The sequence below is a fragment of the Triticum aestivum genome, chromosome 3D (assembly GCF_018294505.1).
Source record: "Triticum aestivum cultivar Chinese Spring chromosome 3D, IWGSC CS RefSeq v2.1, whole genome shotgun sequence".
In the NCBI taxonomy this organism is placed as follows: domain Eukaryota; kingdom Viridiplantae; phylum Streptophyta; class Magnoliopsida; order Poales; family Poaceae; genus Triticum; species Triticum aestivum.
The window spans coordinates 602109869-602136993 of NC_057802.1; the positions used below are offsets into that span (position 1 = coordinate 602109869).

At 43.0% G+C, this 27125-nt stretch overlaps 3 protein-coding genes and 1 long non-coding RNA gene across 8 annotated transcripts; 1 reads left to right on the forward strand and 3 right to left on the reverse strand.

The window, feature by feature from the left end:
* Positions 1-455: 455 nt before the first annotated feature.
* Positions 456-2967, reverse strand: LOC123080866 (ubiquitin-fold modifier 1). The gene is made up of 4 exons (XM_044503811.1): positions 2712-2967; positions 2522-2619; positions 1373-1405; positions 456-819 (listed from the first exon to the last, which is right to left on the reverse strand). The coding sequence occupies exons 1-4, from the start codon at positions 2801-2803 to the stop codon at positions 740-742; spliced, it is 303 nt and encodes a 100-aa protein (XP_044359746.1). The 5' UTR covers positions 2804-2967; the 3' UTR covers positions 456-739.
* Positions 2968-3918: 951 nt separating this feature from the next.
* LOC123080865 (putative box C/D snoRNA protein SPCC613.07) lies at positions 3919-8672 on the reverse strand. Its single transcript, XM_044503810.1, has 5 exons — positions 8248-8672; positions 7924-8149; positions 5940-6008; positions 5434-5566; positions 3919-5340 (listed from the first exon to the last, which is right to left on the reverse strand). The coding sequence occupies exons 1-5, from the start codon at positions 8516-8518 to the stop codon at positions 4357-4359; spliced, it is 1683 nt and encodes a 560-aa protein (XP_044359745.1). The 5' UTR covers positions 8519-8672; the 3' UTR covers positions 3919-4356.
* Positions 8673-12138: 3466 nt separating this feature from the next.
* On the forward strand, positions 12139-16419 carry LOC123080867 (uncharacterized). 4 transcript variants are annotated; one of them, XR_006438559.1, is made up of 5 exons: positions 12139-12473; positions 12565-12735; positions 12833-12949; positions 13677-14005; positions 14850-15078. It is a non-coding gene; the product is annotated as an uncharacterized lncRNA (long non-coding RNA). The 4 variants fall into 4 exon arrangements; XR_006438558.1 differs by lacking the exon at positions 14850-15078 and adding an exon at positions 16256-16419 and having other exon boundaries at positions 12140-12473; XR_006438557.1 differs by lacking the exons at positions 13677-14005; positions 14850-15078 and adding an exon at positions 16256-16419 and having other exon boundaries at positions 12145-12473.
* Positions 12620-23938, reverse strand: LOC123080864 (putative disease resistance protein RGA3). Of its 2 annotated transcripts, none has more exons than XM_044503809.1 (3): positions 23545-23938; positions 13711-16177; positions 12620-12971 (listed from the first exon to the last, which is right to left on the reverse strand). In XM_044503809.1, the coding sequence occupies exons 1-2, from the start codon at positions 23845-23847 to the stop codon at positions 13745-13747; spliced, it is 2736 nt and encodes a 911-aa protein (XP_044359744.1). In that variant the 5' UTR covers positions 23848-23938; the 3' UTR covers positions 12620-12971; positions 13711-13744. The 2 variants fall into 2 exon arrangements, with proteins under 2 accessions (XP_044359744.1, XP_044359743.1); XM_044503808.1 differs by having other exon boundaries at positions 13700-16177.
* Positions 23939-27125: the final 3187 nt, after the last annotated feature.

The following is a 27125-nucleotide window of genomic DNA, read 5'->3' on the forward strand; positions in this document are numbered from 1 at the left end:
GTCTCTTTATTGAGCAATTCTATGCCATGCCACGTCGACAGAGTCTTCCCAGTGAAAACCGTGTCCAACGGTGCTGCCATTGGGGTAGCATTTATAATCTGCACGCAGAGAATCAGGGTGCTGGTTCGTATGGCAGGAGCCGCCATGCTTGCGAGGGGGCAGAGCTTGGGCTTCTAATTAAACAGAAAATTATAATCATATCGATTCTGCACAGGCAAGGGGATCATTGACGCAAACATGTCATTTTGGGCTTCACAGCAAGCAATTCTGCTGCATAGGACGTCATTGCCTCTTGCCAGCAGTTCGACCTCCCCATGCCACAGCACATCGACACATGTATTCTCTGCTCCTTGCAACAGTCACAGTGCACGACCTAGCTGATGCCCCACAAGGGGCAAAGGCATCCCAGAAACACAAGAAGGCAGGGGCAATTTTCTCCTCAGAAACAAATGAGATATCCAGAAGACCAGCACTGGTGTGCCAGGTGTATTTTCCTCTCTCGAAGCAGACGCTCCCTGATTTTTAAGAGCATTACCAGGAAATCAGGGGCTGCAAACAAAGACAGCAACACATGGCACTGTCTGGCAAGCTATATTCATCCTGTCAATCATAGGGCTGGCTGGCTGTTGATGGTAAATTACTCTCAACAAAGTTACATCCATTATACAACCGAGCATCGACATGCCTTTATTCCTGTTATATAGGTTCCTTCATTCATTGTTGACTCTAACAATGACGACTAGAAAGACGGCACCGTCGCTCCAACTCTGTCGCGGGGAATGAGGCGCAGCTCCGAGCCATGCTTCAAGAACACGTTGCCTGCAAAATTAACAATAGTTTTACATCAGCGGACATGGAAGAGAAGGGGCAGATTGACATAGGGAAGTGGTGTCATATTGACTAGACTAAGATTAAAAAAAGTATTAAATATATGGCATACGATATGCAAGCTCCAGAAGGCGGCTCAGAGTTAATCAAGCTAAAGAGAAGGGCAGTGAGTGTCCTGAAGATAAATATCTTAGGTTAGAGAGACCTATGTTCTGAGAAAGAGAGAAGTACAAGGCTATTAAGCTTATCAAGTATACTCCATTTTACAATCAAGCTGGCCACCTTATTTAAGTTCTAAGTAGCAAAATTCAGAGCCAGCAGACCAGCACAAATCGAATGGCTCATATGAACATGCAAAAAATTAGTGACCAGTAACTCAAAACAGTTCAATCAATCTTGAATAGCCTAGACAACTCACTTAGTCCAGTAACTCAAATTTTTTCCATGGAAAATATATTGTAGTTAACAGAACACTGTTGCATGTTAGGAATAGAACTGGAAAATATATTGTAAGCAAGGCTGCAAGGGTATCTGCAAATAGTACCTGCACTTTGCTGTGGGTTGATGCCTACTCCATCTGCAAAGGGGAAAAGCAATGTTAGTCAAAGTAAGAACATTATGTATGTCAAACAAACAAGCAAAATAATAAGGGACAAACATATTTCTGCTGTAACCATCTGAAGCTTGTCACACAAGCTTGAGAGCTCATAGTCAAATGATGACTGCATTATATAAGAAGTTAAAAATGGTTCATGTTAGTATGTTAGCCCTGACCACCACCCACCAAAAGGCAACAAAACTAACAGTTCAAAACTATACTGCAGGTTTTCAGCAGAGTACAAAGATACAAGTCGGGAAATAACACATCCTTGAATGCTGATCTAGAATTCCATCTTTGATGGGCTAAAAATTCCTGTTACCCAAGGCGATTATGACACATGAATTCACTGGAAAAGTCCAAGGACCATTGGTCATATTCCTAAGCACTACATCATCATAAAAATGATAAGGTATATATGGTAGGCTCAATCATCAAACGCTAGGTGCCCAAAAATATGTGGTGGCTGTGTCTAGGTGAAAAAGCTGAAACATTACAAATCACCGCTGAGCATCTCATAAGGCTAAGAAAATAGGGCCATGAACGCCAACTATCACTGTTAAACCTCGGGCATGCCCTGGGAAGCAAGAATAAAATCACAAGGGCTCCTACTCGCGCTATCCATATCTCAGAAACGGTGAAAAACGTCCGCAGAAAGCCTCAAGTCACCCTATGGAATCACCACTTGGCTTGCCAAAGCCGGAACAGATGAGTAACCTATCTGTCTGGATCAGACTACATGTTGAAACCGTGCTATGCATTTCCCTGTTTCCACAGACATACAGACTTCCCACTGAATTCCTCAACTGCGTCAACAATTCAAATTAAACTCTTGTTTTCTCCAATTGACAGGCATATTTGAACCTACAGAACACCTATGCTATCAATCATTCCAACATAAAGATAGATCCCATCCCACCAAGCGGAAGAAGTGGCGCAGAGAAACCACGGGCCATCACTTGCCCGGTTAAATCGCAACCTGATAGACTCAGGTGACACACCTAATCCAAATCGCATCAGAGCAACCAAGAGCACTAGGATCCCGACGGAATCCGACGGGAGGCCGCGCGGAGGGGCGGAGGCGGGGGGGCGTACCGTTGGTGATGATGGCGCTGGTCTGGGGCGGGACCTTGAACTCCTCTGCGGCGAACTTGAGCACCGCGGTGAAGGGCGCCGCCTCCGGCACGCTGAACCTGCGAGGCCACCGCACGAAACACGCGGATCAGGACGAGATCTGGCCCGAGGAGGGGTGGGGGGAGGAGGAAGAGGGGGGATCTGTACTCACACTTTGAAGGGGAGCTTGGGGTCGGAGGTGAGGATCACCTTGAACGACACCTTCCCCCCGCCTCCGCCGCCGCCGCCCTCCGCCGCCGCCATGGGTGTGCTGTGGGTTGCCGATACGCCGCCGCCGCCTGGTGGTTCGCCTTGCCGGGGTCGCGTGATAGAATTTTGGTTCGGCCGATGCGATGCGATGCGCCTCAGGAACCCAGCTAGCCCTTCTTTTCGTGTAGGATAGTAATTCCCTTTACGTTACTACTTTTTCATTTCTTTCCTTTTTATTATTCCGTTGGAGATATCAGACGAATATCTCGAAAGTAGATGCATTTTGAAAAAAATTATATATTTGTACTATAAAGACACTTTTTGCAGTTCCCGGCTCACTCACACGTTTCCTACTAAATGACTAAATGAGGTCCATCTTGACGAGCTCATCAAGGATGAAATCCTATGAAAATATAGGATTTAGTGGGCGATACTCGGGGCATCCACATTTTTTTAGGGGTTTGGCAGCATTCACATACAAGATGCGATTCCTAGGAATGGTCCTTTCATCCATGGATATTCATGATGGTTTGGAAGGTTCGGGCACCTCCAAAAGTCTTTTTTTTTTTTGCTTGGTTAGCCCTTCAAGATAGAAATTGGACAGCAGATAGATTGGCAAAGCGAGGGTGGCTAAATGTGATCTTTGCCCTCTTTGCAAGAGGGTGCAAGAATGCGGATCTCATCTCCTCTACAAGTGTCGCTACACCCAGCGGCTTTTGGTCTTTGGTCATTGAAAAATTCCTCGTACTCGGGCTTGGCACATCCGCTTGGCCCTTGCTCGACTCGGTGCCGACGGCACGCCAAAACGATAAGCCAATGCCTCCCTCATCATGATTTGTCTCATGAACAATATGAAGCAAGCGAAACACAAGAGTTTTCAAACATAAGAATGCTCCACCGTCAATCTTACTTTCCTCCTCCTCTACCGAGGCCAACTTTGGGTCATCGCCGGTGCAAAGAAGCTAGGATCTTTTATTTCGCGAGAGTAATCCTCATGTCGTGTATTTAGGTGTCTTGTAACAAACTCTATTCTCTTTTACTTAATGGATGAGGCAAAGCTTTTGCCTCCATTCAAAAAAAAGAAATCCCTTCGCGGGCAACAGACACCAGACCAGCGTAGCCTGAACATGCTTCAGTTAAGGCTATGCAAACTGCAGGTTCAGCAATGGTGAACAAAGAACAAAATATATCTATCTGATCAGCAACAGATTGATGATGCGTTCATAGATAACATCACAGCTTTTGCAGGACGGCATTTTACACACAACTCCGATCGATAAACCGACCGCCGGCTACAGTTCATGACTACCGCTTGCTTGACAGGCCTTGCAGCTGCAGAGTTACAACCTCAAAATTTCTGCAGCTACAAGGAGCAGCAAACAAGATCAAAACTCGAAATACAACTCCATGCCGTCCCGACGACAACCGGAACCAAGAGAAAAACAACAACGAATAAATAGCACCTGAGGTGGTACTAATGCCAATGCTTGGGGTCTATAACTTGCCCCACATGGGAGTGTTGTTCCAGAACACTCCGGGCAAAGCGACTGCATAACCAACCGGATTCCAAGCTCTCGTGTCGAGTTCCGAGCACCCAGGTTTCTTCTTCAGAGCTGCGAGGGGATCTCGCCTTCCTCCAAGTCCAGGTCGTCCCAGAGCTTCAACGGGGACCTCATTTCGCCAGATCCGTCCACGTCCATCATCCCAAGATCGAAGTCGAGGAAGTCGTCGGGGTTCATGTCCCCAAACAGCTCCTCGTAGGCGTCTCCCATCTCCTGCTCGAACTCCACGCTGGGCAGCTCTGAGAGCAGCAGCAGCCCTTGAGTGTCGTCGGTGTCCAGTGGGTAGACTTTGGTCAGAGACCTCCTCTTCAGAGCTTCAGGGGTTGTGGTTGGCGCCAGCTTGCTTTCTTGGTTGTCTTCTTCTTCCTGAGGATGACTCGAGACCTCAGATGCTAGAGTACTGATGGGAGACAGCACTGAAGAATCTATCTTGCGATCTGTGTCAGGTGTTTTCGTATCTTTGGGTGGACCAATATTGCCAGGATCTGAAGCTGCATGGTTCTTGAGGTCAATAACCTGCCCCTCTAAGGTCCCACCTTCAACTCCTTCGTCCAAGTCCACTGGGTAGACTTTCATGCAGGATTTAGCCTTGGGAGCCCCAGGAGTTGTATTCGATGCCATCTTGCTATGTTGATCAACTTCCCCCTGTTTACCACCGAATGCCAGACCGTGGACATACGACGGCATGCTATCCATCTTAGGTTCACTCGTAACCTTCACTTGAGAAAGATTTGTGGTACGTGACGGTCCAGAATCCTTGAGATCAATAACCTGCGTCTCTGGAGACAACTCGCCTTCCTCTATTTCTTCCTCCTGAAACTCAGTGCCTTCTATAGGGGGGCTATCATTCAAGCTGCCAGGGGGCTGCTCATTTCTGCTAATCTTGTTTGCAGGTTTCTCGACTTGAAACTCGTAACTATCTGATGGAAGGAAGACATTGATAGTTGGGTACTCGACAATAAGAGTGCCCCTCAGTTGGGGGCGCAAGGGCTCTTCTATATTGAGTTGACGGTGTGGCGACTTTGAATTCTACAGCAATGTTAAAACAAGAAGTCATTTTAATGCAAATGTAGAGCAAAGATCAATAACCGCAGAAGACACATGGTAACTTGACTGCAGTACCTTGGCAGACTTCTGAATGAACAGTTTCAAATCACGCAATTCAGTATTGCGATATGGCGTAAGCTGGTCCTTCCAAGGGGAAGGAGTCAGATGCTTTTCCAATAAAGATAGCAAGCTTGCATTCTCGTCTGTCCTGGAAAAGAAGGCATAATGAGCGTTGAAGGAACGGAAGATTCTATATTTATGTGTGGATCAAGCTAACTAGCGCAGCATGTATATGAATGTTTAGCTCTGCTTCCAAATGTTTGGTAGTACTAAGCAAGTGCAGAATCAGAAAATATGTGGCATAAGAAGTTTGAAAATGATAGATCATCTCCATAACATACAGAGCAACTATTTCAGAAATTTTAAGTACTCTTGTACTAAATCAGCGACAATTAATATGGATCGGAGGGAGTAGCTTTTACATGTATCTCTAATCATCTTGAAATGGTGCTAAACTAATAAGGATTGCAAACAGGAAAAACAGGAGGAGACATTCCATGCTGATAGATTAGAAAACTTACTGGTCGTCAGTTAGGACAATATCTGTTGAATTGAACTTCCACTCGACTGTCCAGTATATGCAGTCACTTCTGAAAAGAGATATTTACACATAAGGAGGAGGAGTGATACTACTGGTAAGGTTCATTCAAATGTATTTAGGCATAGGATGCTTGCACAAATTATTAACAAAATAAAACATTGTATATTCATTCTCAACATGTTGTAGCCACCGTGCTGACAGTGGTTGTGTTATTGCCTAAATAGCAAGGAGAGGACAAACTTGCATGGAAAACTTATCAGTTGTGAGTCGAAGCGCCTAACCATGGAATCATGCAAAGGCCAAACTGAATCATAATCACATTAAGTATGACATGAACCACAGCAATCAAGGACCCTAGAGCAAACGTGCCGAACTTCCGAGTAGCAAAAGTTGTTGAGCAACATGCAGGCCCATACATCCACCGGTGCAACTGGAGCAGCTGCACAGCCCCCCCCCCCCCCCACCCACCTAGTGGCGGAGCTAGCACAAGATCAGGGGGGGGGGGGGCGAACAAGAAATACACATCATTGGGGGGCCAAATGGCTAAGCTCTCCTTAATTTAACCCTCTAAATTTGTTTCCCTTCAGTAATTAGGCTACGGCTGGGGGGCCAGTGGCCACCCCAGAGCTGCACTTAGGCAATTCTTTTAAGTGTCATCAGTTCTGATTAAGAGATTAAAGATTAATCAGTTTGTTGAACTATAAAGAGAAAAAGACATGAGCTAACCAGGGAACCAAACCACCAACCCAGGCCCATGGCCCAACTATTGTCTCTCTCTCATCTCTTTCTATCACATTCACACGCAGGAGAGCTCTAGAGGCAGTTTACATAGCGCATCAAGTTCTCCCTTCCTTGACTCGCCCCAGGTCAGTGGCAAATCAGATCTCTCCAAATTAAATAGCTGGAAATTAACTCTTGGACGCCCCGTACCCTTGCTCTATCTCCTCCGATGGCTTCTCACTTTCCTGAGAAGAGAGGTGTCGATGGCAGTGGGCTGCAGATTCGTTAAACTGCAAAATATAAATTAGGGGTTTTCCTACTGATTTTACATTCAATCCTCCCTTCAGGAAATCTGAACAATCAGAGTCATGTTTCACTGCTTGGTCTGTGGTCGCGGCACAGAGCAATCAGAGACCCAAGCGTTGCTGTCTCATGGTCTGTATCAGCCTCATTCAACAGCCAGACTGCCGAAGGTTGTTTCGTCTCTTCTCTTGCCCCTCTGTTCTTTAGTTTCTTTTTTAAGGAAGTCCTGTTCTTTAGTTAATTGGTTGTTCTCTCCTGAAGTTGTGCATCCTTCTGTATCCTAATTCTCTAAGATGTCTTCTAGTTCTAGACATAGGAGATTTTCGTTTAATCCTTTGAGAAATCTATACTGCTACAAATGGTCAATGAAAAATACTTTACTCCCTCCGTTCTTTTATAAGACGTTTTAGACAGCTGACCTTGAACTGTTTTGGGCACTGTCTGAACTGTCTAAACGTCTTATAAAAGTGGACAGAGGGAGTAATTGACTTTCTTATACGCCCTCCGTTCCTAAATATAAGCCCTTTTAGAGATTCCAATATGGGCTACATACGGAGCAAAATGAGTGAATCTACACTGTAAAATATGTCTATATACATCCGTATGTAGTCCGTCTTGAAATCTCTAAAAAGGCTTATATTTAGAAACGGAGGGAGTAGTACATCACCAGGACCCAAATTTTGGGGGTCGGCCTTGGCAACATGCATCAGACGTACGCAATGATGTCAACAAGTAGATGATTACTGAATACATAGGCAAAGCAACAACTCAAACAAGATAGAGAGCATTCACTTCTCGACAGCATCCATTTGCTTTCAGTATCTTCAGTTTCAGTCAACAGTTATTGACACAAAATCAACTTGCTTGAGTAATATATCATCACCGTCATCATATAGCGATAGACAGGATCGATCGATCGAAAGAGCAGCAGTAAGATATACCTCCTGTCGTGCCGCGAGCGGTTCTGCTCCCTCCTGGTCATGCCAGTGGGTTGGAAGGCGAGCCGGACGCCCCGGCGCTCTGCGGCCTTGCGGAGGAAGGAGAGCCACGGCGGCAGCTGGGCGCCATGGCGTCCCTCGAAGCCGCAGCCGAAGTTGCGGCCGAAGCCGCCGAGCAGCCTGTGGGCCGACTCCCTGACCATGCTCGTCTCCTCCAGCAAGTTGTAATCTGCACGCAGAGAAAACAGGGGACGGTCAGCATGGATGGAAGCCACGGCGACCGAGGGTCGAGGGACGAATCTGTTCTAGGAATTGGGAGGAGGGTACCGGAGAGGAGCTGGTTGTCGTCGAACTGGGCGAGCGGGACGGGGACGGTGCGGGGGCGCTTGCCGGAGCAGGCGGTGCGGCGCTTGTGGGCCTGCACGCAGGGGAGGCTGCAGGTGAGGCGGGAGCAGCCCGGGCACCGGTACTTCCACGGCTGCTCCCCGCACTCCTGGCACGGGGCGCCCTTCTCCCCGCCGCCGCCGCCGCCGGGGCCGGAGCCGGAGCAGGCGGCGGAGGCGGAGGCGGCGGCGCTGGGGGGCGGCTCCCCCTCCATGCCGAGGCCGGGGGCTGGCGGCGCGGCGGCGGCTTCGGCGGCGGGGGTTTTCTGGCTAGGGTTTAGTGCGGGGTTTAGCTGCGGGGCGGGGCGGCCGCTCGGTCGGCGGCGGTGACCGTTTGCGTCTCTCTGGCGGCGAGCGAGGTGGGAAAGGTGGGTTTTTTATCCGCCGGAGGATGATACACCAATTACTAATTTCTATTTATGCTTTGATACTCCGGCATAGTTTTTGGTAGGGTGTAAAATAAAGATTTTTTTCTAGGGTTAGAGTCACCTACAAGAAACACCATAAATCTCACTGCTAAGTTTGTGAGGTGGAGTTGAAATCAACAAGTATTAGGGTTGCATGATGAAATCAAAATCCAAACGGGTTAAGGTTGCGAGGCAGAGTTCAAAGTCGGCGTGAGATTGCAAAGTGGAGTCTAAGTCGACGTAGAGTAAGATCGCAAGGTGGAGTCGAACTCGAAGCCGATTGGTGAAGCTGCTGGTACATCATTCAAATGAGCGCATCGTGGCACAGACTAGGTAGCCGTTGAGCCCATCAAAAATTAAATCCTGATACAACCCTGCTTCATTTGTAGTGCAATTGTTGGTATAAGTTTTTCTCATATACCAAATTCGTTGATCTTAATCTTCCATCTAATGTTTCATTATACATATGTTATTTTTGTGTCTTAAATGGTTAAACCTAAATAAAACTCAATTATTTGTTCTTCTTTAAAAATATGTTCAATTAAGGTTCTATTTTTTCAATTCTAAAATTGCCACCTACAATTTTGCTCTTTAGACCCATGTAGTTGATGTTTTGGACATAATAAGTCTAGTAAAACATGGATGGGGATTAACTAAGCTCGGGCTCATATGAGCTCTGTTGAACAGTAAAATTCGAAAAAGTAAGAAAAACTGAAGAAAAAATGTGGCAAAATTTGACAAATGTTTTAAATACTTGCAAAGTTTCACCATGCATTCGTGGAAGCTATGGCAAAAAGAACCAGCACTCCAAAAATAACCTTTTTGAGTATCGATTTTGTTTTTTTATGACTTCTACGAATGTCATTTCATATTGAAACTTAACAGGCATTGAAAACATTTGTCAAAGTTTGTCACCAAAACAATTCACAACTTTTTGGATTTGTTTTCAATTTTATTTTTGGATTTTACTATTCACTTGAGCTCATATGAGCTCGAGCCGAGAAGGACACTTTCGGTAGAACATCTAAAACTTCCCCTCTCAATATAGTTTAAGTATTTGTGTCTGTAGAAACGCCCATAATCTCTTAATTTATGGAATTTTATAAATTGATTAATAAATAGTGGTTAAATTATCAAAACGGTTGTTTGAAAGGAGTACATTGTTAAAAAAGATCCCATTTCATATGTAGAGTTTTTCTCATAGCAGTATGGTTTTTTTAGATCATATATACAACCCCATTAAGCAATCTGATTATTATTATTATTATTATTATTATTATATGTAGTTCAGAGTTTTTTTTAGAATTCAGCATTTTTACGGCCATGTTTTTATGACTTCTTTTCTAGCGTATGTTTAGATGCCTCTTTTTAGGACATGTTTTTATGACTTATGTGTATAGATTTTCTTCACACTCTTATGGAAATGTAAGAGAGTGGGAGAAGGCCCTGAGGAGTGAGCAGTATACAATTATTATTATTATCTCTACTCCTAATGGAGCAGTTGGTAGCCTGGTACTCCGGTTTTATTTTCGTCCGCTTTTTTTTCCTCCCACCTCCCACCACCCCCTCCCACGGGTTTTCTTATCAATTGGTTTATTTTTTACTCCACTATTTTCTTTAAAACATCAGCACTTCCCAAACATACAAAAGATCACGGATCTAACTTTCCTAACTTATCCAAATCAACCGATCTCTCTCATTAATGCAATTTGCTTTAGGAAACAAATAAAGGATTTTAAGAAAATTAACAAGTAAATCATGACAAACAAATCTAATTGTGGAAGTATTACTTTTTTTTCTACTCCTAATGAAGGAGTCTGCTGTCGTGATGGTCCGTTCGGTCCTCGTTTCGTTCGTTCGTTTCGTGTGGTTGACTCCCCGCACATGGGCCAAGTCCAGCAAAGCCCACAACACACACACGCAGCACATCCCTCTACCTTTAGCGCGAGCACCGCCTCTAATCCCATGCATCCTGCCCCTCGTCTCATCAGCCGTCGCTCGCCATCCTCGGCACCACCTCGCGCTGTGCTCGCCCACGCGTGCTCGTCCAACAGCCGCTATAGCCCCTCTACGCCGCCTCGATGACCTCCTCCGCGGCCCTCCCCACGCCGACCATGGGCCCTCCATCGTCGTCATCCGGATCCGTGACCATGACGACCGACCCCTCCCCTTCCTCGTCCGCCCCCTGGCTGCTCTGCCGCCACCTGAGACGGTGGTTCTTTGCCTGAAGCTCGGCAAAAAAGAAGTGTCATGGACGGAGGGGACCGTCGACAACCAGTTCCTCAGCCACAAGAGCACGCGTAAAGTGATGCATCTACCACAAGGAGATGCCCTTCGAAGAGGACTGCAGCGACAACAAGAGCGGGCCGCGGGAATCCATCCGGGGGACAGCGGCGAGGGGACCAGCGCGGCAAGGGTGGCTGCTCTTCCTCTACCAGTGGCCATGAACACAACCACAGACCACCACTGAGCTCTGGTTCGATAGGTATGATTTGGGGGTTGTTGATGCTTGTTGGTCGATTTATTGTGGTAGATATCATTAGATATTTGGGAGTTCCCATTCTATGACCAGTCTAGGAAAATATTGTTGCAGGGTAGTATAGTCAACAGGCAACTGGGAGGATCAGATATGGAATTCATTTATACGAAACAAAAATCCTGAGGCAGTAAGGCTCCTCTTTATTTTGTGTCTAATTACAGAAGTATTTATTTTTTATCTGAGGTTTTGTAGAGTTGTAAGAATCATTGCCCATAATAGAAAGCTTAAGGCAGTAAGGCTCCTCTTTATTTTGAGAAATAATTGTAATCCTAGGTATCCTGATATTATGGTTTTTGAAGGCTTAGAAATCACACAAGCTGCCTTGGAAACTGATCTATCAACACATATTCACCACCGGATCACAATCTACAACAAGATGACAAAAGTGCCTAGGTGTTGGTATATTTCTAATACTCATATCTCAGAGTATGAGTTATTTCCCGAATGAATTCTTCTGTGCAGCCTATATAATTTTAATTATTATGTAGGAGATTATACGGCAATCCTTCCAAGTATTAATTGTTCTGATAATAGTAGAGGGCCTCCATGCACAGGGTAAAGATTGAAGCTTTGACCTTACACAGTAGTAATTTTTGGAGCTATGCTAACTTTGTCATTGCAGTTTGTTTTGTAGGCCCCACTTTTACCATATTGGCATAGGTTAATACACGATTACAATGTGGTCATATTCTTTGAAATACTTTCTGTTCGATAGAACTGTTTGAACCTTGCGATCATTCAAAGAAAATTTTACTGTCAAACACATTATTTCTTGAGCAAATTCTGCTTATTCCATTTCACCAAAGTGGCTAGTTATTGAGTAAGTAAGGAGTATACAACTGTTTGGACATCTGAAAGATGTACCGGCCCATATTACAGGAGGGGTATGTAGAGAGCAGCCCACAACGCCTGCCATACCACAAGCCCACGCGGCCGGCGCCGCCAAGCTCCCTCGGCGGGCCGTCGCCAGCTCGTCGTCGCCGTCGTGTCCCCATCCTTGCCAGCTCGAGCGCCGCCGCCGGCCAGTCGCCCCACCCCTGCCGGAACACTGTTCCGGTTGCACTGGTGAGTCGAATCCACTCGTCTCCTCTCGTCCGTCTCCTCCCCGCCAATCCCCGGGTTGCTGCCTGAAGCGGCGGGTCGGATTCAGAGAGGGACCTGCCACTCGCCACCTCGCCCTCCGGCGACGGCGACCTCGCTTGGCCGAACCACACCGGCACGGCGGTGAGTTCCTTCCTTGCCCCTCCTCGCTCCTCTAGATCCCTCTCGCTGGGAGAACCCCTGCCTAAAACGGTGAGATTCCGAACTAATACAGGGCACCGGACGAGAGATTGTTCGGCAGAATGCAGCGGCCGGTGGGTCAAGCGACAAAGAGCACACACCAATCCATTTATTACTGTAATTGTTATGCAAAACATCCGGTCCGAGCGGCAAGACAATGCGTAATCGTAACGCATTCGCATGTGAAAGCCATTGCATAATTGAGGTACATGGCGCACGAACTCTACTTATTTGGACGGCATATATGATTTTTTTGTGTTCATGCACCTGACACAAGTTTCTCCGCACGCACTCTTGTACAGAAAAAAGGCAACGAAGCACAGTAGTATACTCGACAACAACAAGAAGACCAAAAACCACAGCACCGGCAACTCGAGACTGCTTCTGAATCCATAATGCCGGTGTTCCTCTCACCCCAGGTTCTCTCCCAGTTTCCTTATCCTGAAAACACACCTTGAGATCACTAAAGGGGAAAAAAATGCACCTGAATTCCTTAAATTGATATGGGTAGATAACATCGGGAGCTAAGAACTATCAGTGTATATTCATGTCATGTCAAGTAAATCAACTGAGATTCCTTGAAATACTTGCAAATTAAAACGATGAAATCCAGTAGGGGATCTTTTAGACATTGAATCGGTTGATTATCTGCAGAAATTTTTTCAAAATCCTGCGATGCACAACTTGATACTTCACACTGCAACTGAAACATTGTTGCCACTCATCATTCATGCCATGTCTCTGCAGCCGCACAAGATCTCCAAACTGAATGGAGCAATTGCGTGTAGTTTTGAAAATTGCTTGCTCCTAAGTGAATTAATTCGAAGGGAAATTACTCCCAAAGGGACCTTTATACTAAACTGAAGGAAATATGTTTTGCAATAAAAAATATCCACTAAATAATCAGGAATGATATAAGTGCAGAAAAAAAATTGGAGCTATATTGCTGAGTCTTGTACTCCCTCTGTCCCAAAATAAGTGTCTCAAATTTGTACCAACTTTAGTACAAAGTTGTATTAGAGTTGAGACACTTATTTTGGGACGGAGGGAGTACTAATGCAAAGCACATTTAGTCTTGTAAGAAGTAGGGAAATAAATGAACATGGGACTATGTCTTATATATGTTAATAAATTTTGTTTTGCCAGAAGGTGGTATAGGGAAGGTATACCGTATGCTTACAGATTGCCTTTGGAGTGCTTTGCCAACAAACTTATCAACTGGAGATGGTATCAGCTTGAAGTTGAGGGCATCCTTTGATATTATACTCCACCTGACCAGAGGATGGCAAGCCTTTCAAGCAAGATAGTGCCCCACAATCTTTGATGGTTAAGTTGGTCAATGCCTTGCATGAGTGGAGCCTTATGGTTGTTAAAGCTGAACACGTCATTATTTCAACTTCACTTAGCTCAGAACAATTGAAGTCAATCTTAACATCCTTCAGGGAGGACATACCAATCAAGGATAGTTTCTTCAGGTATGGCAGCTCCTCAAATGGTGGCAGGGTTTTCATTGCTGTACAGTCTTGGAGTTGGAGGCTTTCCAAATTGCCGAGTGAGAAATTTCGTCCCAACCATGTTGGAGTAGCACCGGCGTAGTTTATGACAAGAAGATGCGCAAGGTCACCATGTGGTTGAAGACCCTCGATCACTTCTTTCTGAACATCATTATTTTCTCCCCATGAGAGTGACAGTGTCCTTAGATGTTCCTTATCTTCAATCCTTGCACCGCTGGCCTCTGCCTTATCTTTGACATTCTCAAGACCAAGGATACTAAGCGACCCTTTGATCTCCTGTAAGTGTTCCAGCTGCGAAATATTGAAGTCACTCCCTTTTTGAACCTGAAATTCATGCAGCTCTTGTAGAAGCTTAAGTTCTCCAACTCTTGATATCTTCGAGTGCAATGATCCTGACCCCGGAACAAGCAGATATTGTAGGTTCAAGAGATTACTGATAGACTTAGGCAAATCACTTAGACCACTCCAATGTGTGATGTCCAATACTATTAGGTGGTAGAGCTTACATATAGCCTCAGGCAAAGGTCTGTGCTGGTCTGAACTGTACCTCAGTTCTAAATAGCGAAGATGGATGAAATTTTGGACACTGGATAGCAAACTGTCAACATTAAAGGGCATTGCTGATAACTTAAGTATCTGGACATAACTTAATTTCTCCAAAGCCCCTACAAACTTTTCAGAGATCTTTTCATCATATATACCTACAAGCATTAAACTCTCCAAAGTTTTCAGAATATCTTTTTTCTCAATTTCATCCAACTTTTTTTCAAAGGTTTTATGATGTCCTATAATTTCATCCTTGTAGACCGACTCAGTCCAGATGCCCACATGACGAATGGATGTGAAGACCTTCAGAGAATCTGAGCCATCAACAAGAAGGCATTCATGCACTGAAACTTCTTGGGCTACATCATGCATTAAATCATGCACGATGAAGTGCTGTTCATCTTTCTGAAAGAAGCTCCGGTCTATCAAATCATCAAAGTTGTCACTTCCGGCATCTTCTAATTTCTTTCTCTCGTCCATGACAAAACCAAGAGCAATCCACATACGTATCAACTGCTCCTTCTCAAATCTGTAACCTTTTGGAAACATAGCACAATATGAGAATAGCTGCTGAAGGTGATAGGGGAGGTGATTGTAACTGAGCTTTAGTGCTGGTATGATGTCATCCACTGTATTTGATAACTTCCATTCATCACTTTTTAAAATACGTTTCCAGTAAACTTCAGTAAGGTTTCTCCTCAAAAGTGTGGCTACACTTTTAGCCGCTAAAGGATTTCCTTTCAGCTTGATGGCTATCTCTTTCCCGATTCCTTGAAGCTTATTGTTTCCTTGATAATTCTCATCACGAAATATGCATCTTTTGAAGAAGGGCCAAAATGTTTCATCATTCATACCACCTAACTTGATATGTCCCTCCACTTTGCTTGTTATATTGGCAACAGAGAACTTCCGCGTTGTCATCAAAATCACATTACCCTTGGAATCTGTACATCTAAGTGGAGCCAACAGTTTGTCCCAGCGAGCCTCGCTCTCTTCCCACATGTCATCCAAAACAAGCAAATATGTTTTCTTGTGCAAGTATTTGTTGATCACACGTTGAAGCCCATTGAGATGTTTGATGTTTGCGTACTCCGAGGCAGGTGCTATTTCTTCAAGAATCCCTTGTGCGAGCTTGATTTCATCAAAATTAGCAGATACATGGACCCAGATCTTGATGGCGAAGTCAGCTCCCACTTGCGGGTTATGGTACACCAGTCGAGCAAGTGTGGTCTTCCCAACACCTCCATGACCAACTATTGGCAGAACCAGAAGCTCTTGATCACTGAATTTACTTGCACTAATTAGTTTTAGAACATCAGCCTCCTCCTTCCTCGGGAACAACTTGGATTCAGTGAAGAATTCTACTGCCGCGCCTATGTTTGTGCTTGTGTTTTGAATTGCTGCAAGCAGTTTATCATGTTTCTCAATCAAGAGAGCAGCGTGAACATTGTCACAGATCTTATGCAGCTTCTCCACAGTATTTCCTATGTCTTTGATTTCAAAACTTGTCAATTTCCCCTTGGATTGAGTCATAGATTTCATTGTTGATGTAAACTGATTGCGGCCCTTCAGTTTCATCTTTTGTATCTGTTCATCGTACATTGGAAGTGTTAGAATTAAAACTCTTTTTTTTTCATATCGATAATACAAACTTTGATTTCACAGAGCAAATCGGCATCAACATCAAGAAAGCTGAGATGTACTCGGCTGGCACCAACAAGCGCAGAGGATGCACCACACTGAACCGAAGGAGAAAAATGTTGTTTGAAATGTGAATGTTAGGTCTATCAAAATGCAATGAAAGGATGCAATCTGACTACCTTTCCCTACATTTCTGCAAGAGTCTGTTTCCAGGACTTGAACCTGTGACGGTCACAAGGCAGCACTTTTACCACTGCGCCAAGGAAATGAAGGGGGACCTCATGGCGCAAATGCTATATTTCGCTAAGTGCAGGCAATAGTGAGCGGTCAGATCCTCCTATCCATTGCCTTAAGCAACAAACATCAGTAAATCACACAACTAGGATGGCTCAAAATAAGTGCACCCACATGCCGCTTCCACTAGTACTAGCAAAATATGGTGATGTTCGCTCGAGAAAATAACAAGTTGGAGAAACCACAACTCCTAGCTCCAGAAAAGCTGACTAAAGTTATCAGACTGATTGAAAAAAGTATTGTTGCGAAAAGTCCATGAATTCTAAAAAATCCCATTAATATTAAATATTTATCAATTACAAAAAATTCAAAAAATATAAAAATATATTAAAGAATTCTTCAAAAATGCTCGCAAATTTAAAATATTTGTGAATCTAAAAAATGTTCACAATCTTTTAAAATATTCATGAATTCAATAAAATTCCAAGAATAAAATAAACAAAGAAAACAATAAAATGAATAAAGGAAACGAAACATAAAGAAAAAATGTAAAAGAAAGACCGGTAGAAAACCTTAAAAAACGCTGATAAAACAGGAGGACAAAATCGCTAGCTGGCTCAGCCCACGACAGCGATTTCTAACAATGGGCAGCGCTTTGTCTTGCTTCGTGCGAGACAGAAGATCCCCTCGCCTCAAATGCTTCCTTAATTGCCCGGCCCAGCGCGCAGGAGCGTTGCCTCCTTTTTGTTATTATTACTTTCATTTACATATTTTACCCCTAAAAAACTTTTACTTACATTTTTGAAATGGAAAATGCCACTATAATTATAGGACTGTGATATTTGGCACACATGTGCCATATAAGCAAAACTGCCACACCTCTACTTCTTTCATTTTAAAGTACCACACGATCCCTCGTCCTTTGACCTCGCCTCCTCCCAAACGACCCCGCAGGCTCGCCCGAGAAACCTGCTTCTCCCGCACATCTCGGGCGCCCACCCCCGAGAAAACTGCCACTTCTTCACGTCTACCACATGATTTCTCCTCAGGACAAAGTTACCATGGTATTCGTATGCAAGTTATCAGGCCTGTGTTGCATAACTTACCGTGCTATTTACATAGAACGTACCAGGTGTCTATGCTTCAACAACTACATCCCTTCAAAGTTACCACTGTGTTTTGTACACAAATTATAAGGTCTTCGATGTGTAAAATACCGTGGTACTTACACATAAGTTATCAGGGTATATGTACATCAACCTCCCCCCGCTCAAAGTTACCATGAGGGATTGTACATGAGTTACCGGGTCTACAGTTCGTATATTATCATGGTACTTGCACCTAAAAACCTGGGTGTGTTTCGGTAGCTTTTTCCATAGGTCAAAAATTACCACGATGTTTTTGCGTAACTTATCACGCCTATAGCACGTGTGCCCCTCATGACACTAAACATTATGTGACTTTCCGGTGGCACGCCATGTGTTATGTTCATCCAAGAGGCCCACGCGCGAGGCGAGTGTATGTTTTTAACAACTTAGTTTCCTTTGGTAAAAACGTTACCATCATGTTTATATTGCAAGTTATCGGTTATGCAGTGCTTATATTATCATGTTATTTACACAAAAAATATTGGGGATGTTTTGAACAACTTTTTACCGGGACAAAAAGTTATCATGGTGATTCTAGGTAACCTATCAAGCCCGTAGTGCTTAAAATATCATGCTATGTACACAAAATTTATCAGGGGTATGTTTCAGCAAATCCCGCCCCCCACGGGTCAAAAACTTATCATGGTGTTTAGTTATCGCAGTACATATGTTTTCATGCTATTTACACATGAAAATGCCAGGGGAGGGAGGTAAACTACCGTGCTATTTACACAGAAGATACCGGAGTATCTTTTCAAAAAAAATCCCTACAGTCAAAGTTACCATGGTGTTTCTACCTCAGTTATCAGATGTGCGCTGCGTATATTACCATCTATTTACACATAAATTATCGGGTATCTTTTCACATTTGTCTTCCCCAATGGTTAAAGTTACCATGATGTTTGTATCTAAATTATCAGGTCTATGGCGTGAATGTTATCGTGCTATTTACAGAAATTACCGGGGGGCGGGTTCAACAAATTTATTCCCAATGATCAAAGTTACCACGAACATGTCAAAAACAGTATTTCCCTTAGCTTGCTCAACAATGAGTGTCATAGGTGAGGTGGTTAGCTCCCTTTATTGATTACCTGCAGACCAGAGATCAAATCCTAGTCCAAGCATTATTTTTGCCGAAAATCGGGAAGGCGTGTGGGCCATAATTGACGATTACGAAAATTAGGAAGGCACGAGCGGGTGTGCCGGGGGGGAGGGCATGCGAGAAAGGAAAGAAATCGGAGGAGGTAGGTGGGGGAAGACATGCGGGAAAGGAAGGAGATCGGGAGGCGTGCGGGAAAGGAAAGAAATCGGGCGGACGTGCGGGGAAGGAAGGAGATCGGGAGGGAACTGACGGTGCTGGATGCGTGTGGCAGTTTCGCAATCTGTCACACGGTTGCCATATACATATTTCGATAATTATATGTTAAAATAAATTCATCAAACGTTATTTTTTTTCATCCACAGTTAAAAACTATTCGTGCAACTTTTAAAAAATGTTTATACATTCAAAAAAACTTTCTGACATTTTAAAAATGTTTATGCATTGTAAACAAGTGTTGGTACCGTTAAAAAACTAGTCATGATATTTAGAAAAATCACACTTTCAAAAAATGTTCATGACATCCACAATAAATGCTTATACAACGTAAAATATTGTATGCATAAGTCTAGAAAATGTTTTGTACCATTAAATTTAACGTAGTTGACATTTAAAAATTGTTCAAACATTCCAAAAAATAATCGTGATAAGTTAACAAAAACTGCACAATGTAAATAAATGTTCGTATAATATGAAAAAACTATTTCATACCACTCAAAGAAATGTCCACGCATTTTAATAAAAAATTTCATGAAATGTTAAAAAAATAATACATTGTACAAAATGTTTGCCTAATATAGAAAGTATTTGTACCATTGAAAATATTCAACATATGCTTCAAAATGTTTAACGGATATTCAAAGAAAAAATATCCAAACGTGTATTTCAAAAAGAGATAATCATGTATTTTAAAAACATTCAATGTGTATCAAAAAACTATTACGTGTGCTTAGTAAATGTACAACGTGCATTGAAAAAGTAAACATGTATTTAAAAATTAAAAATATTTAAAAAGAACCATTAAATAAAGATGGAAAACCAACCTGAAAATAGGAAATAAAAATAAAAAGGAAAGCTAGGAAACCAGTAAAACACACGCGGAAAACCGAAAACCGCAACAAAAACAGATGAAAACCGCCATAGAGAACACAAAAATACACGCTAAACCTGTTATAGAAGCTTCCCTGAAATCCGCTCCCGAGGAGCCATATTAGGCCAGCCATCTGGCTCTATCCTAGTGCGAGACAATACTCTGTCACAGTAGGCGACATATAGTTTCGCGTTTCTGCAACAAGCGAAGAATAAGATACTGCGTGGCCACTTACGCTTACGCACATGATGTAGTAGGCCGACCCAGCAAGCGGATATACATCATTTTTTTTCATTCTGGTTTCTTTTCCGTTTGTGCCGGGTCTAGCCCTCAAAACAGAAGTTTGTTCCGAGTATTTTATTCAATTTTCTGTTTTCATTTATGATTTTAACTCTTTTTATTTATGGTTTTAGTTTTTAATCTCCTTTTCCGTTTATTTATTTTTGCGAAAAGAGCCTGAAGATCACAACTAATAAGCCGAGACTACAACAGTAGCCCTAACAAGAAAAAAAAGTATTAATGTGAACAACACGAACATCACCTTCAGGATGGGCTGATGGCGCACCGCCAACACCATCGGTCCACGCCCGGAGCCAAGCCAACCATGTATGAACCGCCAGACTGTAAGTTGCTGGACAGGAAGTCATCGAGCCGTCCTTGAAGGACCAACATCCCAAAGAAGGAGACTTTGCTGCATCTGGACCATCGTGAACGCACGCAAATCCGGAATGCTTCTCATCGGCAATGAAGCCCGCACTGGTGAAGCAGGGAAGAAGTCCCAAAACCAAAATCTTCTGCGTGACCGCTGCCCTGCCACGCCAACCAGACCAAGGAACCCTAACCCCGTCTCTCCGTCGGAGCGGCAAGAATCTAATTCCACGAGCCCTACTAGACCGCCAGAGAGGCCACTGGCCGAAGAAGGCAGGAGCTCGGGAACACACATCGCCAGAATGCCGCCGCCACCTACTCCAAAACGACGGCGTGACACACCCATATCCACACCGCATATACATAACAGAGCAGAGATTTGGGGTTCCCGCACCAACCTACCGCCGGAACGGCCGACGGTGGGGGAAGGAACTCATGGTTTTGCCGGCGGCCGCGGGGGGAATCGAAAGCGCCTATCGAACCTCCTCAGGGGAAAGTGGTAACCACTAATAAGATTTCAAACTTCTTATTTCCTTTTCCATTTTATTTTATATAGTTTTGGTTTATTTTGTTTTTTTCCTTTTCCTTTTGTAAGTTTTTGTTCTTGTGTTCAATTTTTTTCTAGTATTCCATTTCGTTTCTTTTTTATTTTTGTTTATCTATTTCCTTTTTGAAAGTATTTTTTAAATACGATGAATATTTTTTTAAGTGTGTGAACACTTTTTAAAACAACATGAATGTTTTTTTAAAGACGTGAGCACTTTTTTTTACAATCACACGAATATAACTTTTAAGAACTACGTGAATATTATTTATGACTTGAAAATAGTTTAAAATACGATGAACATTTTATAAGTTGATGAACATTTTTCTAAAAATGCATGTTTTTACGAACCATGATATGTGAAACACTTTTAAAAATTCATGACCTTGGTTTTAAAATTTCATTAACATGCTAAAAACGTGTAAACTTTGCCTCTAAATATGCAAACACTTTTTAAAATTCTTAATAAGATTTTTAAGGGAATGCTTAATCATATTTGAAATTACTTGTTGAAAAAAAAATACATGAACACTTTTTTGATGACTTGAACTTTTTTTTAATAAAAGAACACCTATAGCAGCTCGCTTGTCTCTCTAGAAAAACCCGAAATGCTCTCTCTCTCTCTCTCTCTCTCTTAATATTGCTACTTTATAGTTGAGACTAATGTTGATTGAGCAATTCTACATCTAGAAAATTTCAAATCAAATAAAATCAAGGTGATAATCATGGCAAGGGTTAATTAATTTTTTATACCAAGGTGGGTAATTGAGTTTATGGTTTATCTATTTGTTCATTTGGCAAATTTATGGAAACAATCATAGATGTACATCATGTTATGACATCAACACCTATAGAAAATCATTCAAAAATAAGAGCGAGTATGCCCTGCACAGAAAAAAAAACCCAACCTATGTTTAAAATTGTGCAACAAAAACCATTATTTTTTATGACCAATTTGATTATATTTTCCTAAAAATGTATTTAAAATGCACATGATTTTTTTTAAATAGAAGGGCATAGTAGATGGCTATTCTTTTGTTGTTTATTTTTTGTGAAAGATGGCGGGTTTTCCCTCAACTTTTCCTTAGGACATATTTGATTGTGAACAATAATTCATGGCTAGATTTCTACAACTAACAATCATAGTCTAGACGAAGCACTGAAAAACTAATCCATATTAGTGAGACATATATGGCATGAAACACTTGTAGTTTTAACCCTGGTAGGCTAGGAGTACAATCACATGAGCTAATTAGCCACTGGACCAATGGCTGGTGTACCTTTTGAAGGCTCATAGCTTATCTCTGAGATACAAAGTTTTTATTTCTACAACAAAAGGAGACAATACAATTTTATATAGTTGGACACTATGATCGACTTTTTTTGCAAGATAACATGGGGAGCTGGGTGTGTGTGGGTGGTGGGTTGGGGGGGGGGGGGGGGGGGGGGTAAGGCATCGTCAAATTTGAAGTAACTGGATTCTTACACATAGTTTTACCATTCCTTTTAAGAAAACTAAGGGTCCTAAAAGTTAAAACGATAGATGCATTTCTTAGTGTTTTGAGGCCATCAACCGTCTGATTGCATCACCAACGAACCAGATCTTCGGTCATCCCAAAGCGTGCACCCTGGCCTCGTTCAACACGCTGCCCTGCCCGATCCAGTTGGCGCAATGTAAACGGGCTGCTGCTCCACAGACCAACTATGCTATCTTGACGTTGATTTGTGTTTTTAGCGGGTTTGCGGATGAGCAAGTTGCTATGCGCCCTGTTTGGAAGTCGGGCGTAGAGGGCAACCTCTTGTGTTTAACCAATTGTGTACCCTTTTTGTCCCAACCTCTATGTCCCACGGCATCCGTGAACCGTAGGTGTCACAGCCGCCGCTATCATCGGCCCTGGGCCTAGGCTCCGAGTGCAGCCGCCTAGGGCCCGGCCACGGCAAGGGCCCATACCTTGTGTACGTTTGCTTGTTTTTTAGAGAGAAGTTTGCTTGGTATTTACTAATACTATGTCATAGAAGATAGAAGAAGAAAAGAAGTCGATCCAGCAGGCCTAGCCCAGTAGGAGATAGGCATTTTATACTGGTACTAGCATTACTACAAATCGATCGAGTATTACAAGCTGAGACGTTAAATGATGTCTCAATTGTTCTAATTCTTTAAGCGTTTAAATAAACGCCTCTTGTACTAGAAATGGCTGAACTTTTGTACCAAAATTCATATTTACACAGAAAAAACCATGTGGAATTGTGGTCAGAATTATTTTTGCATGTATTTCCGTTTCATCATTTGGGTGTATGCATGCATCCTACCTATGAAGAGGCCGGATGCGTGTTTATTGTATTCGTATGCACTTAAGTCGATAAAAGCTACCGTTGGCTTCATTGTGTTTCATCATCATTTGCTTCATTTTAAGTCGATAAAATCTGTTCTTTGTCGAAAATTTCTGTTCACCGCGTACAGGTGAGCTCGATCGAGCATGGAGTCGAGACTTGCCAACAGCATACACCAATCTACTAACTGTCCCAAATTCAGGCCTAGTACAAACGCACCTTTTCCTCCAGATCATAGTACCGGAGCTTGTCGAGGTACTTGGCCAGCTTGACCGCCTGTTCCTGGACCTCCGTGATCTGCCGCGCCAGCTCCTGGTTCCCGATCATGACCCCCGAGGTGGCTCCGGCGGTCACGGAGCCAAGGACGAGGTTGGCTCGACTCAGCTCGTGGACGAGATGCTTCACATCCTTGTTGAAACCTTCCGACCCCAGCAGTGCTTGGATGGCAGCGTCTTTGAGGTGGTCGAGCAGCTTGTTCAGCACCCATGTCGTCGCCGCCGCTGCGAGGAAGATGGGATCCATTTCTCGACCAAGGCGAGGAGAATCCAAGGACGACTAGTCCGGCGTACTGTTCGCGGTTTCATTTATTACGCTCACCGGCCAAATTTTGTAGGATCGGAAGATGATTGCGTTGGGTGGGAGCGATACGCGTCGCCTCTTCCACAGCCACATGTCGCGTGGTTCCGCTCTCTTCCCCATCGTGGCCCCTCGAACGACCTTTCCTTACCTCTCATTTTCTTTCTTTTGCTCTCGCTTCCTGTACTGCTACCTCCCTCCTAATCTATTGGTCTTTTTAGTATTTTATACATAAAATTTTTTGATCATAAATTTAACTAAAAAAATAATAATGCATGTCAAAAAATTATATCCTTTGGTTCGTATTTGAACATAGTTTTTAATGATATTATTTTTTGTTACATGCATTAATATTTTGTTAGTTAAATCTAAGACCAAAATTTAACACAAAAATGCGAAGGGGACTAATAAACCAGGAAGAAGGCAGTATACTGCACCGAATGAAGTACAAACGACATGTATGCAGTTAGACCTGTAATTAGATGTCTTTACCCAACATGGTGACGGCATAGTCTTCGGATTGGTCCACCACCTCCTTCGACATAGGCATAGTGTTGAATCTATATGACTATAGTTGCTGATATGTCGGCTTTTATCTTCCTTAAGTTTGTTAATATTTGGTTCTGTGCATCTTAGTTATGCAAAGGCCTGTTATAGTTTCTTGAGGCTATATTTTGAGTCAATAAAAATACCCTTTATCAAAAAAATCATCGCAATGTGCCCTCACCTATGACCACACATAATCGACGCCTGCTACTGCTGCTCCTCTCCCCGTCCCCCATGGTACTCCTTCATTTATCTCTAAACCAACAGCTCTCGACCGTTTTATAGATAAAGTACAGGCCAAGAAACTCTTTTACAAAGAAGATCCTAGGATAATTAGATCATTCATAGCACACGTCTATGCTACCAAAGTAGAAAACACCTGAATTCCATGACAACGTCCTCAGAATGGGATACGGTCAAGGTTCTGAACAATGGATAGGAAATTCCTGTTCATCATGTGCCCACTGGCTGGAACAAGGTACATACACAATGCAATAAGTAGAAAGTACTTCTTGAACTTATCCCTCTCCATTATTCCTGGCAGCTTGTCAACAAAGTGCTTAACCGGCTTTCCACTGCCTCTTGCCTCTTCTCTGAATTCCTTTTCTTCTTCGGTTGGGTCCCTAACCTTGTGGTTGCCAGGTCCATGACGAGGCATTAAAACTTCTATCCTACCATCTGATTAGCAGTGTTTTCTTCTTTCAATCAACTTGGTCAATCAGCCAAAGAGTTATGACTCTTGGGAGGCGGCAATTTGACATATCTAAAAAGTGAGCAAACCCAAGCTCAACCACACATTCTCTCTGCGTTTCATTTAGTGGTTTAACAATTTCATGAACTTGATGAGGCGCACACTTGAACCCAATGACTTGTAAAATATTCACTTATGTTAATTGATTGCAGCATTTATGTTTAGCAAGCTAATTACAAGCAACATGGAGAGCGGTTATTTTGGATGAGTTGTACATACCGGTCTATGCTCAACGTTAGATTGTCTACTAGCCTTCCTGACCCTGCCAGGCAATGATTTCCTCCTGTTACGGCATTTTCTTGTTCTTCTTTGGTTCAACTACTTCCTCATCTATGCTGTAATCTGATCCTTTAGACTCGGAGCTGGACTCCACGATCTTGACACACTTCTTCTTTTTAATCTTCTTCCTCTGCTTAGCATGCTCACCGTTAGAACTTGGGCCATCTCTTCCGTCCTTTGGCTTCCTCTTTCTTTTAGTGCGCTCGCTTTCTGACATATAATCTCTTCTTCCTTTCACCTTCCTATCCCTTTCAAACCATTCATCCCTTTCATATGAAGCATGTCTCCTTCCTTTCATCTTCCTCTTTCTGTCGATATCCTCACTCTCTGAAGTAGATTCAGATTCATTGCTTTGCACCTCCTTCTTTGACTATGCTTTTGTTTTTGTTTTCTTCCTGTCTTGATTGTGTTCACTTTCTGACCTGTTGTCATGCTTCCTACGATGAGACTTGCTTCTTTTATCACGGTTGTAATGATCTTCCTCGCTTTCAGATAGGTCCTCATCGTATTTACTGTGTTTTCTTCTTGTTTTCAGGGCTTCCTTTATACCTGCCCGTGCTCTGCTTCCTCAAATCATGCAATGGTTCTTTAGACTCTGTTTTCTCTGATTCGCTATCAGGTATATCAATTTTACGTCCTTTTTGTAAATCTAGGCGATCTACGTGCGAGAAGCTCATTTCCAGATAGATTTTCTTCCATATTATCCAGAGTTCAGTGAACATGCAATCCACTTAGTAATCAAATAATCTACTAATCAAAGCATGAATGAAAAATACGAATACCATGCCAAACTATAAGATTGGCAAAAAAATTATGAAATTGCATCGGGCATATACAGCCCCACAGTCCTTCAACGACAAAACCCCAAAGATTTCTGGAATTCATACAAAATGTAGAAATAAACAAATGAAAAATGCCCCCCGCCCCACACACACACACAAAAATAGCAATTCTCACTAGACAACAACTACACAATAACATGCTGCGCTCGAAGCAAGATCTGTTATATGCTCACGATATTCCGTGGATTTCTTATATGTTGAGAACCGGGAAATTGCATCGACCACAGACCGTATCAATTGCATGGAATGATGGGACTGATGGATATTTGGGATTCGAGTTCCTCCATCTAACAAATTGAAAGCGGCAACATATAATGAAGGGGTTCGACTTTGTTACTATCGGCTGAAAGCACAAGTGCTCCCTGTGTGATTTTTGGCAATTAATATCAACATATCTCTTGTTGGACTAATTGTTTTATCTAGTATATTTCAGACAAGTTCAACAGTGGCATGGCAAGTACAAGAGTACGTGGAACCCCTTCAAAATGCTAAGGCCTAAGGACATACATTGGCAAGAGCTCAAGACTCTTCATCTTTATTTTAGTGATCCAAGATCAAATTGAGTCCATAGGAAAGCCAATACTATTAAAAGGGGACGAGATATTGCTTAATGGCTTGCTTGCTCAAATGCTTAGTGATATTGCTCCAAAACCCTCAACCACTTTCTCCATCCAAATATGTCCAAAACCTAAACTCCTACTCGGCCCATCGATTCTTTCTATCCGGAGCCACCAAGTTCATATGACATAGCCACTGCCAGAAACCCTAGCAATCCGGTCTCACCGATATGGATCTCGGTCTCACCG